Raw genomic sequence first — 12,793 nt, forward strand, 5'->3', positions numbered from 1 at the left:
GTAAACAGGATTCTGCCGAAATTAGTATAGTGTTTTGATAGGTTGAATGCATACGAAACTTGTGAATGTAACGTTGTGAACATACTGGTTCCATTAACTTTTACCGCAGTTCCATTCCATGAGTCATAAACATAATTGCAGAGTAATTAGTACAATTGTAAATATATTCTTTATTTTTGTTTATAGGTATTAAAATGTTTTCCTCTATTTGTTTGACATTTTTTTTTATTTTTATAATTGTGTTAAGTAAATTAGTTAACATATAATTTCGTATCATCTAGGCGTTTCCAAACTTCGATGTCTTCATAATTAATAATCTTAGGTACGAAGTCCATTAGCTTCCACCGTCTTCATGATTCTAAGCCTCTTCACTGTGTTGAGAAACATCCTATACACAAATCAACAAACATATGTTTACCATCTAAACATCCAAAGACAATATTGTCTTTTCCAACGACATAGGCCTCTGCCTGTCCAAAGTACCTAGGAACTTGAATGAAACAGGCCTTAAAAGCATGGTCCAAAATGTAGTGACCCGAAGAATAATAGTATCTTAATAATAATGAGGGAGAGAAATAGAAACAGAAACAGAAGGAGGCAGTAGACTTAGTCAACGAACGCGGAGCGTTCATCGACGACATTGCATTTTGGAGACAATAATTTCAAGGAATTTCCGGGCTTCGTCGACGAATACAGGGATTCATCAATGAAAGTCTTCAGGATCTCGTCGACGAGGTCCCATTTCATCGACGAGAAAATACTGAGCGAAAGATTGGGCTATTCTGAATTTCGTCGATGAAGGGTAAGATTTGTCGACGAATTTACTGAAAGACTCGTCGACAAAGTGATGTGTCTCGTCGACGAATTTGGCCCTATAAATAGTGCAAACTCGGAATTTTATCACATTTCAGCGCCTCTCTCTCTCTCCTACGACCCCTCTCACTTCTCTCTTCGATTTCGGCCCTGCCAGTCGCCGGATTGACGATCTGAAGCCACCACGACGCTCCTGGCAAAGTTCTTTGCAAGTCTTCCGGAGCGGGTCATTGGTAAAATGAAGTTCGATTTCATCCTAAATTCAGGGTAAGGCTTTTTAGTCTATTTTTGGTCTTCTGACAGTTATAAGAAATGATGTAGGTGAAGAAATACAGATATTTTGTTCTGACAAATGTTATTTTTAGGGTGTTATGTCAGGGGCCCTGTGGGTGTTAGGCCAGTATACCATAGGGGCTTTCCAGTAGTCAGGTAAGAGAAATATGCTATGCTAGGTAATTTTAAAATATTATACAGTTTATTAAATTATGAATATTATGTATTAAAGTGTGGTATGACTTGAGAATATGAATATAGTACGGGGATATGTTTTACGAATTTCAGTATCATGATTTTACAAATTCAATACCATGATTATACGAATTTTAGTACCATGATTATACGAATCTCAGTACCATGATTATACGAATTTCAGTACTATGATTATACAGTTTTCAGTGTTATGATTATACAGTTCTCAGTATTATGTTGTATGGATTATAGTTATAGTTTATTCAGTATCATGGTTATTACAGTTATTTCAAAATCATGGTAAATCAGATAGTTGAATATAGAAATATATTATATAGTATCAGACCCTGTTGGACCATACAGAAGAGCACGGTACCGTTGCTACAAATATTTATGTTATGAGTGCAACCACCTATTTAGATAATACGTGGTAGTAGGTCGATCACCTAGGCACTTGACGTGGATAGGCTCCCCATTAAATATGGGTTGAGGTGGGCAGATCTGACCGATGGAGTATAGTGATTTACCCTGATCGGCCAGCCAGTGTAGATCCCGCCTACGGGCCGCACAACCCTGTCATGAAGGGTTAAATCATGACACACAGTTATCCACAGGGAAAGTTTTCAGTTACTGTTACGTATATACAACTTTACAAAAATAGGAAACATACTTATGTACACTAGAAGTATTTTAAATAGTAACCTACAATACTGTTATGTTAAGTAACATGAAAAGGGTGGTGTATTTTATTACTTGTAAAGTACTTACGTATCCAGTTATACATGATAATATAGAAACAGATTTTCATAATATTGTAGCTTATTTACCACACATTAGTAATAGCATATTTCGTCTTACTGAGCGTTGACTCATCCCAGTGTTGAATCATTTTTCAGGTGATTTAGGTAGATGAGTAGACCAGACTCGCAAATAGAGGGGCTCCGGTACTGCCCTATTAGCAGATAGTGAGTATGTTTGTGGAGGATTTTTTGTATATCCCAGCATAGTTGGGAATATTTTTGGAATAGTGATATGTGTGTATTTTGGAAAACATGATAGCACTCTAGTATTGTATTGTATATAAATTATATATAGATATGTTTATTTGATTTATGCTTCTCGCTGCTTAGGCTAATGATTGGGTTCATCCCCAGTTTGGTATCAGAGTATTTTAAATGTTATATTATAAAAAAAAAAACATAGAAATTAAGCAGGTCTTTACACAAAATGTTTAATATTACGTTACTAGTAGTGGAGCTACTGCTCCTACACCTTAAAATGTTGCTCGAAATAGACCAACTATTTTTCCACAAGGCTAGTCTTGTCATTTGATGGGATGCCATTTAGGGCTTAGTAGTACATATACAGGAATCAGTCATAAATATATGCATATATACACACAAAGACTCATTCAAAAAAACATCTATACATAAGTATAAATATATTGCACTAGTATAATCATTTAAAACGAAATGAAAGGTGCATACTCCCAAGGAACATCTTGTATGAGCATCAAGTCCCCCTCCTTATCTTCATAAGTGAGCACAAACTCGGATGATCCATTTAAAAGCTTGGTAGCCTTTCTTGATTGCTCACTCTCTCCACTCGAACCTAGTTACACAATCATAATTACATTTTAAAACTAGAAAGGAATTATCTATACAACTCATTACTGTCCTAGTCCTACTAATTTGACCTTGATTATCAAAATATTTATGTCATCTTAAACCACTTGGTTCTAAAAGTTAGTTGTTAGATTGAGGTGCAACAATGATTTAACAGTAGTTTCACATCAAAACATTTAAGATCGAATTTATAGAAAATAAGTAAATTATACATTACTAATAAAAAATATAAAAAAGAAAGATTACACTCACGAATGGAAGTGATGCTTGTGGTTGGATTATCCAACATGTCCTCTCGTGCTTGGGCTAAAGTAACATATATAGAAGAAGCATTTGGATCCACTTTCCTCCCTATTGACAATCCATCCATGTTAACCTTAAGAAACCCAAGATGTCCTTTTTTCATAGTAACAGTATTGTTCTTATTGCTACCATTGCACACTTTTTTCTTTGAAGTTTGCTTCAATTTATCATCCATGCATGGCTAAAGTCTTTACCTGGTTAGCCAAGCTGTTCATCCTATAAGCCATATAGGCGGTTTCCTTGCCTGGTTAGCAAAGCAAGTTATTCATCCTATAAGCCATATAGACGGTCATCTCATAACCTGACTGCTCCCAAGGAACAAAATTGATTATAGTAATGACTAATGAGTAATATATTAGTTGATACATGGAGAGACAAAATAATGGAGGCAACCATGATCCCAGTCCTTTATCAATCCAAATTAATGGAGGCATATCCCAATCTTTTAGTTATCCTCATGATCAACATTTTATTCTCTACTCTTCATCATTCAAATTTTTTTTTTAAAAAATGATTAACCCTTAACAGAAAAAATTGAAACACTCATATCAGCAAAATAAAAATAACGTTAGAATTTATAGGAAAAAAATGGTGGAACAGAGAGAGAGAGAGAGAGAGAGAGAGAGAGAGAGAGAGAGAAAGAGGATAATAAAGGAACAAACACAAAATATGAAATGCCAGAAATGCTAAAATTAAAATCTTAACTCCATCAAAAGGAACAGTATGATAAATTAATGGATCAACTCTCTTTGTGCTAGAGATAGCGGCAACAAATGGAATATGTTAATATTTAAATATTTCTTACTCAATAAAATATATAAAGATTTTCCTATTTAATTAAATATAATTAGTGTATATTTATAGTATATAACTGTTATATTAATTTTTTTTTTTTATAAAAAAACATTTCTAACTAAATTACAAACTGTAAATTATAAGTGAAAATTTTAATTAATAATTGATTCTTCAATCAAATAATTCAGAAAACAATTTAATTAATAATGAAAACTTGGTGCACAGAAAATCTCGCTACTCCAAGTAGCGAGATTTAACTAAATTAAAATATAAGTGAAAATTATTCGTTTAATAATTAATTCTTTACTTAAATAATTCAGAAAACAAAATTAGGTGTACAACACAGAAATCTCGCTACTCGGAGTAGCGATATTTAAATGTCAGGCCCATTCTCGCAGAGACGCGTGGCAACCAAATCTCGCTATTCCAAGTAGCGAGATTTACTTAATGTCAACACGTGACAAATGTTGCTACTCTAAGTAGCGAGATTATGTTAGAGTCATCCTGGGAAATATTTCTCATAAACTGCTCTTGGTGTTTGATCAATCAACCATGGAAGCACGCCTCTTCACTCTTGGGTCTCGCCCCTCTGTCACTCCTTCTCTGGGTAAGCCATTATGCAAGGTCTTAAATTTCGATTTCGCTCGAGCTTTCAAACTTCAAAAGCAAGCAATTTGGGTTTCCACTTGAAAAAATAATAAAAATTTGTAATAAAGTATGGAATTATTTGTAAACTTTTTAGATTAATTAACACAAATAATAATAAAAGTTTTAAAATTAATATATTACAAATTATTGTGTTTGAGATGGAAAAGTGATAATATAATATTAATATGTGTATCAAATATATTCTGAAGATGATTTAGACATGAATGATTAAATAAAATATTGTTGTAAGTTTATTTTTTCATATAATTTCAAAAGCACTTGTAATAATCTTTTGTTTCGATAAAAATAAATAAAATAAATTAAGAGTCCTAAATCTCTCATTTGAATTTCGAGGAAGTTTCATTACATAGTTAAAATTTCGATAAGTTTCATTTAAATTTCAAGATTTCAATAACTTTTCGATGACTTGTTGAGATTTCGATGAAATTTATGTAAAATGGGAATCAATTGCCATTTCAATTTCGAGGATGACGAAAATCGAAAATTTCAACAACGTTGTGAAAATTTAAGACCATGATTATGAATTTTTGCGTTATTCATTTTGTTTTTTTGGAATGCAATTTTCATTTACCGTTTTCATGTGTAGATAATTTTACTAGCTGTTTTCATAGTAATATGAACTTGTATTGTGCAATGTTTGGATATATCTTGAACTTGGAAAAATATGTAATATAAAATTGAATTAAAAATTATCCAAATACACTAAAATCCAAATTTATAATTTGAATTCCATACATCCACACCGTGTATTTTAAAAATCACATCTATATAAACATGATTATTAGTGAATTTTTTTTCTTAAACTTTCATCCTCTCTCTCTCTCTCTCTCTCTCTCTCTCTCTCTCTCTCTCTCTCTCTCTCTCTCTCTCTCTCTCTCTCGTTGAAGGAGGTGCCCAAGCTAAATACATAATTATTTTTTTCCCCTCCTCTCGCAGCATAGGTAGGAGCCCATGTGGGTTCATTAATTTTTTAATCATTTCTATTTTTTTTTAAATTCCTCTCATTGGTCCCATATGGGCCCTACAATTTTTAAAAATTAATTTATTAAATTATCTTCTCTCTTTCTTTCTCACTATTGATGCCATTAATTTTATTTATTATTTTTAAAAAAATTTTCTTTTCTTATTAAATAAAATAAAATAAATATAATATGAATATATTCCCTTAAATAATTTTTTGAAAATTGATTTCAACTTAACAACTTTCCATAACTTTCTTTTCCAAAACTTTTACATTATAAAATTAATTCAAATTATTTGTTTCTACTTTCTTTATTATTGATTTATATTTACATCTGCTAAAAGTGTAGAATTACTTTCAATTTGTATTATTAAAAAATACAGAAATGTATATACCGTATTACATTTTTGTTAACATGTATTATATACAATAAAAATAGCATAAATGATTGGAATTATTTTTAAAATTCAATATAATATACAAAATACAATACAGTTTTTCTCCACTAAAATTATAGAATTAATTTAATTGATATTACTCAAAATTATAGAAATATATACATCGAGTTACATTTGTATTTACATATATTATAAATAAGTTATTATTTTCCACCACAAATAAATTTATATCATGCGTGCCATTTTTATAAATATTATATTATTCATATGAATTTATCAATTGTCAATTATGTTGAACATATAATATAAATAATGTGTTAAATTATGATATTATTGTTAAAACTAATTATCAAACTATATGTTAGCATCAGAGGAATCCATGGATAGACTTGATACACATGGGTGAATGCTAACCTGACCCAAAAGTTTAAGTATATTAGGTTTTGGACCCAACCATATGTATAAACACCCATCATTTACTCAAATTTTCTAATATGGGACAAACTCAGAAGTGGAATTCTCAATAATCTCTCTCTCACTTGTGAGTTCCAATTGCTCCCCCTTAAACAAAATCCGTCTCCCTCATGGGAGTAAGCCCAATTTTCCAACAGTTGCTCTAACGCCCCGAACGCTTAAACCCGGGTCCTGCGCGTTATACCTAATAATCCATAATTAACATAATATACGCAGCGGAAATGTAACGTCCCTCAATTTCTAAATATAAAATGTCACATAATAGATAAAATGGTCAACCCGAACCCGTGGGTAATGTCACGACTTGCTCATTTTTCACATTTTTTTTTTATATCAATCAACATCAAACCAAATCCACACATCACACATACTAGCTCAGCAGGTCACAATCCACTTGAACCCGTGGGTACCAGAGATGTAACAGAACTTACAGCAGAAGCCTACGCAGCAAAAAATATAAAATCATATACGTCTCATCATAATGTGCATAACACATACCAGAGTTACTACTATCACTATCTCACAGTATATACATCTCAAAAATGGAATCTAGGGATAATTCCCACAAAACCTAACTGTCTTTACCAAAAACTTACCCTTCACAGAGGGCACATAAACAACACTACTTCTGTGGGGCTTTTCCCGCTTTCTTATCCGGGGCTCTTGAAAAGTTAATAAAATTTAGGGGTGAGACACCTTTCAATAAGGGAAATAAACTAATACTAGTGTGTGGCAACATGAGTAATTCGTGTTCAACATATAACATATATAACACATTTAGTACTGTTTCATCAAATATGGGAAAACATATATATATATATATATATATATATATATATATATATATATATATCAAAACATGGTAGAACATACTGCATTTTCATAACATATCTCAACTCATGTCATAATAATAATAATAACATAAAAACCATCCTGGTGGGTTAGTTGACTGTTGTCATGTATTACCCCCACATGACTGGGTTGTGTGGTCCGAAGGCAGGACCTGACAATGGTTGGCTGACCACTGTCAAGTTGATAGTCTAGTCTGTAGGTCCGATGGGTCTACCCAGACAGGTCCGTACACCAGGGGTGATAACAGCACACTTCTTAAAAATAACCACATCGACCATCCAATCTCACACCACTGCGTACAGCGGCGTTAACACAGATATCATGATCACAGGGATCATGAACACATACCAATAGTACAGTGCAAGTGCTAGCCTAAACCAAGCCAACCAGGTTCTGATATCATATACATATACTGAAACTGTGATACATAAATATCTCATTTCATTTATTTTCACAACAATGGTATCATTTCATATATATACATGTATCATAAAAATCATTGGCCCGTACGCTGGCAAACCACATAGCACGGCCCGTACGCCGACAAATCACATAACACGGCTCGTACGCCGGCAAATATATCCACATATGTACATATACAAAAGCATCTCAGCTCGTACGCCGGTTTTCCATCATAAATATCCACATTCCTAGAAAATAGCATTAAACAATATTTTTACTCATGCCACACAGTAGATTTTCCACATACTCAACATACGATCATTTTCACAGTATTTTGCAAATATAAGATATATATATAATCATATACATTTTTCATGAATCAAATGATAACTATTTATATATAAGCATTTTCCAAAACAGTACTAGTTTAGTTTATCCCCTTACCTGATTCCTAGAAAGCCCCTAATAAAATTGTCCCGCACCTGCAAGGTTCCTAACTCAACACCCTGAAAATGAAAAATTTCAGAATTAAAGTTCAGTATTTCGAAGCATACAATATTTTCCTTAACTACTAAAAACTCAAATATTGGGTAGAAAGTTTTCAGCCAAAAGCATTTAAGTTTAATACCTGAGGGGTTTCCTGACCAATAGTCCGAAACTGAAAACCCCCAGTATTAAACTTCAGTATTTTTATGCGTATGACACTTCTTCTAATTAGCGCAAGACCAAATATGACTTAAAAAGTCTTACCTCAACTTTGGGATGATTTCCAACTAGCTTTCTCCCATGATCTGCTCCAGCAGATTTGGAGAGAACTCTGCTAGGAGCGTCGTGGTGACTTCGGATTGTCGATCTGACGACTGGTGGGGCCGAAAATGTAGAGAGAAGGGAGAGAGAACCGTAGAGAGAGAAAGAGAGAGAGAGAGAGAGAGAGAGGAGAGAGAGAGATTTCTTAAAAAATAACATTTCTCTCGGATTTTCGTATATATATAAAACAGGATTTCATCGACGAGTCTTTCACAAATTTCATCGACAAAACCCTGTATTCGTCGACGAAATTCAGGCTACCCCAAAACCTCTCTCGGTATTTTCTCGTCGACGAAGCCCTGTGTTCGTCAATGAAGTCTATGGCCTCCTTCTGTTTCTGGTTTCCATTTCCCTTTCCTTATTATTTAATTTCATTTTGAATTCGGGTCATTACAGGTAACGGGGACACCTGTCAAACACAGCGGAAATCTACGCAACAGTAAACATAAAATCCACACATTCATCCATAAAGCATAATACTAGAAACATAATACCAGAGTTTACTACATCTCCCAATACTGTACATATATACAACCCTAAAAATATCAAAATGACACTAGGAGCATATAACAAAAAAATCTAGTGATCCTAGTACATAGCTCACCCTTCTATTAGGGAAGCACCAATCACTCAACGGCGGCCCTAGCCCGCTGGTTTCTCTGGGTTTCCTGAAAATCATTTAATGTTGGGGGTGAGACACTTCTCAGTAAGGGAAAATAAACTAAATACAACTGTGTGGCAACATGAACATTTAAAGTGCTTCTACATATACAGTACATCTCATAACTCTGGAAATAATCATCATATCATACTGGATAATCATGTACTTTCATATTTGTTAATAAATCGTAACATACATAAGGATCTGTTATAACTATAATACTGAAAATATGCCCAGGATGAATAGCTAGCTAATGTCATGTATTACCCTCCATGACGAGTTGTGCAGCCCGAAGGCGGGACTCGATAATGGTTGGCCGACCACTACCGAGTCAAATATGTCTATAAGTACGATGGACCCACCACACCCTGGTCTGGACTGCCAGGTGGACGTCCACACTCTACTGAAAGCCACATCGACTATCCATCTTCCATTCCCTCGTGGGATGGTTAGCACTAATCTGACGTAGATATCTAATCTACACACATAGCTACGGTATCGAGCCCTGAATTGAACTAAACTAACATCCTGGTAGTAATAACATATAATATATGAACATACATAACATCATCGAGGCCTCGTGCCGAAAACATAGATACGGCCTTGTGCCGAAATCATAAATACATGGCCTCGCGCCAAAATCGTAAATACGGCCTCGTGCTGATAATATAAATATGGCCTCGTGCCGATAACATAAATACATGGCCTCGCGCCAGATACGTTTCAGATATTTACATTCTGAAAATAACTCATTTACCATATATTCGTCAAACTCAGTATAACATAACTCGTTTTTTAAAAATACATGGAAATATGCTTTGCTTGTAAAATCATTCATACCATGATTCACTTCACATAAAAAAATAATGTTCATGCCACACATATGTCGTTTAAAGTCATGCTTTATATTCTAAAAGCATCATTTCTGGCATCTCATACATACATATACATTTTAATCATAATAGCAGTATTTTCCAAACATACATTTCATATGTGATAAAAAAATATAGCATAAATTTTTCTGAAAATAAATGTGCTCATAATTAATCTTAACTTGCATGGAAAATAACTGTTTTAGTTTATTCCCTTACCTGACTATTGAGAAAGCCCCTAAAATATCCTAACTTGACCCCCGTATGACTTCATAATCAATACCCTGATATTCAAAACTCTCAGTATTAAACATTAGTATTTTCATGCGTACATCAATTTTTATAACTACCATAAAGTCTAATTGGGTTTAAAAAGTCTTATCTCAACCTAGGGATGATTTCCAACTTCGTTTTCCCAACGATCCGCTCTGGCAAACTCATAAAGAACTTCACCAGGAACGTCGTGGTAGCCTCAAATCTTCGATCCAGCGACTCATAGGGCCAAAAATTGAAGAGAGAGAGTGAGAGGGCCGAAGAGGAAAGAGAGAGAGAGAGAGAGAGAGAGAGAGAGAGAGAGAGAGGGGAGAGGAAGCTTCAAATGAAATAAAAATCGAATTTTTAGTATTTATAGACTGCAGAATTCGTCGACGAGCCGCCCGACCTTTGTTAATGAGTTCTTCACAAATTTCGTCGACGAAATCTAGTCTTCGTGGACGAAATTCAGTCAGCTCAAAACCCCCATCTCGGTATTTTCTCGTCGATGAGGCCCTGTGTTTGTCGACGAAATCCTTAAAGCCTTCGTCGACGAAACCATGTGTTCGGCGACGAAGCTTGGCAGCTTCCTTATTTATTTTTGTTTCCATTCCCCTTTCTTTTATCATTTAAATTCCATTTTAAATTCGGTTTGTTACATCCTCCCCTCCTTATAAAATTTCGTCCTCGAAATTTACTATTTATGTAATTCATCATCCCTTATGAGGCAAAAAATGGTCTACTTATTTTATTACTCACCCTTATTTGTGGTGAAGGAATACCGTGGTTACAACTCAAGTTCTGGGAGATTACATATATCAAAATAAAATTCCTCCCAAAACTAAAATATCTCACGCTATTTAAACATTACATATACCTGTACAAAAACATTACATATTTTACTTACATTTATAATTACATTTAAGCTTCTAGGAATAGTTGCAGATATTTCTGTCTGATCTATTTCTCGAGCTCCCAAGAAGCCTCTTCTATTGCATGATTCCTCCACAAAACCTTTACCAGAGGAATCTTCTTACTACGCAGTTTCCTTTCTCTTCTATCCAGAATCTGCACTGGTACCTCCTCATAGGCTAATGAGTCACTGAGTTCCAACTCACCATAACTGATAATATGAGAAGGATCTGGGATGTATTTTCTCAACATCGATACGTGGAATACGTCATGAATTCTGGATAATGAAGGTGGTAAAGCTAACCTATAGGCCACCGGTCCCACTTTCTCTAAAATCTCAAACAGATCGATGAACCTAGGGTTAAGTTTACCGTTCCTACCAAATCTCATAACTCCTTTCAGTGGAGCTATCTTCAAAAATACATGATCACCCACGTCAAACTCTAAATTCCTGCGGCGATTGTCGGCATAACTCTTCTGTCGGCTCTGAGCTGCACTAATTCTTTCCCTGATAAGCCGAACCTTATCATATTCCTGCTGTACTAACTCTGGTCCCATAACTCGCTGCTCACCCATCTCGTCCCAATATAAAGGAGATCGACATCTCCTACCGTACAAGGCCTCAAACGGTGCCATGCCAATACTAGACTGGTAACTGTTATTATACGCAAACTCTACTAGTGGTATGAACTGAGTCCAGCTACCCCCAAAGTCCAATACGCATGCACAGAGCATATCCTCTAATATATGTATCGTCCTCTCGGTCTGCCCGTCTAACTGAGGATGGAATGTCGTACTGAATGATAGCTGAGACCCTAGAGCCTCCTGTAAACTCCTCCAAAATCGTGACGTGAATCGTAGGTCTCGATCTGACACAATAGATACAGGCACCCCATGAGAACAAACTATCTCCTAAACATAAATCTCCGCCAATCAGCTGAGGGAATAGCTGATCTTGATAGGAAGAAAATGGGCGGACTTGGTCAATCGATCTACTATCACCCAAATCGCATTTTGGCCATGTGATGTCGACGGCAGCCCTGAAACGAAATCCATGGATATATGATTCCATTTCCACTCTGGGATAAATAGCGGCTGCAACTGACCTGCTGGCCTCTGGTGCTTAGCTTTTACCTATTGGCACGTCAAACACTGGGCTACATACTCGGCAATCTCCCTCTTCATTCCGCTCCACCAGTAAAACTCTCGCAGATCCCTGTACATTTTTGTACTTCCGAGATGAACAGTATATAAAGATCTGTGAGCCTCATCTAGAATAGTCGTTCTGATGTCAACATCAGCAGGAACACACAGTCTGGAGCGGAACCACAAAGCTCCATCATCTGAGATGCAGAATTCCTCTCCCTAACTACTCTGCACTCTGTCCATCACCTCTACTAACTCTGGATCTTCCTTCTAGGCAGCTTTAATTCTTTCCAGCAAAGTAGGCTGTACCACTAGATTGGCGATACATACTGGAGTATTACTCTCTATCAACTCTATGCTGAGTCTCTCCAGATCCATCATGA

General features: G+C 35.1%; 1 protein-coding gene across 1 annotated transcript; it reads right to left on the reverse strand.

Moving 5' to 3' along the window:
• Positions 1 to 318: 318 nt before the first annotated feature.
• Positions 319 to 3,384, reverse strand: LOC131166578 (auxin-responsive protein IAA13-like). Its single transcript, XM_058125167.1, has 3 exons — positions 3,153 to 3,384; positions 2,769 to 2,892; positions 319 to 388 (listed from the first exon to the last, which is right to left on the reverse strand). The coding sequence occupies exons 1-3, from the start codon at positions 3,382 to 3,384 to the stop codon at positions 319 to 321; spliced, it is 426 nt and encodes a 141-aa protein (XP_057981150.1).
• Positions 3,385 to 12,793: the final 9,409 nt, after the last annotated feature.

This window comes from Malania oleifera, chromosome 10, assembly GCF_029873635.1.
Source record: "Malania oleifera isolate guangnan ecotype guangnan chromosome 10, ASM2987363v1, whole genome shotgun sequence".
Classification (NCBI taxonomy): Eukaryota; Viridiplantae; Streptophyta; class Magnoliopsida; order Santalales; family Ximeniaceae; genus Malania; species Malania oleifera.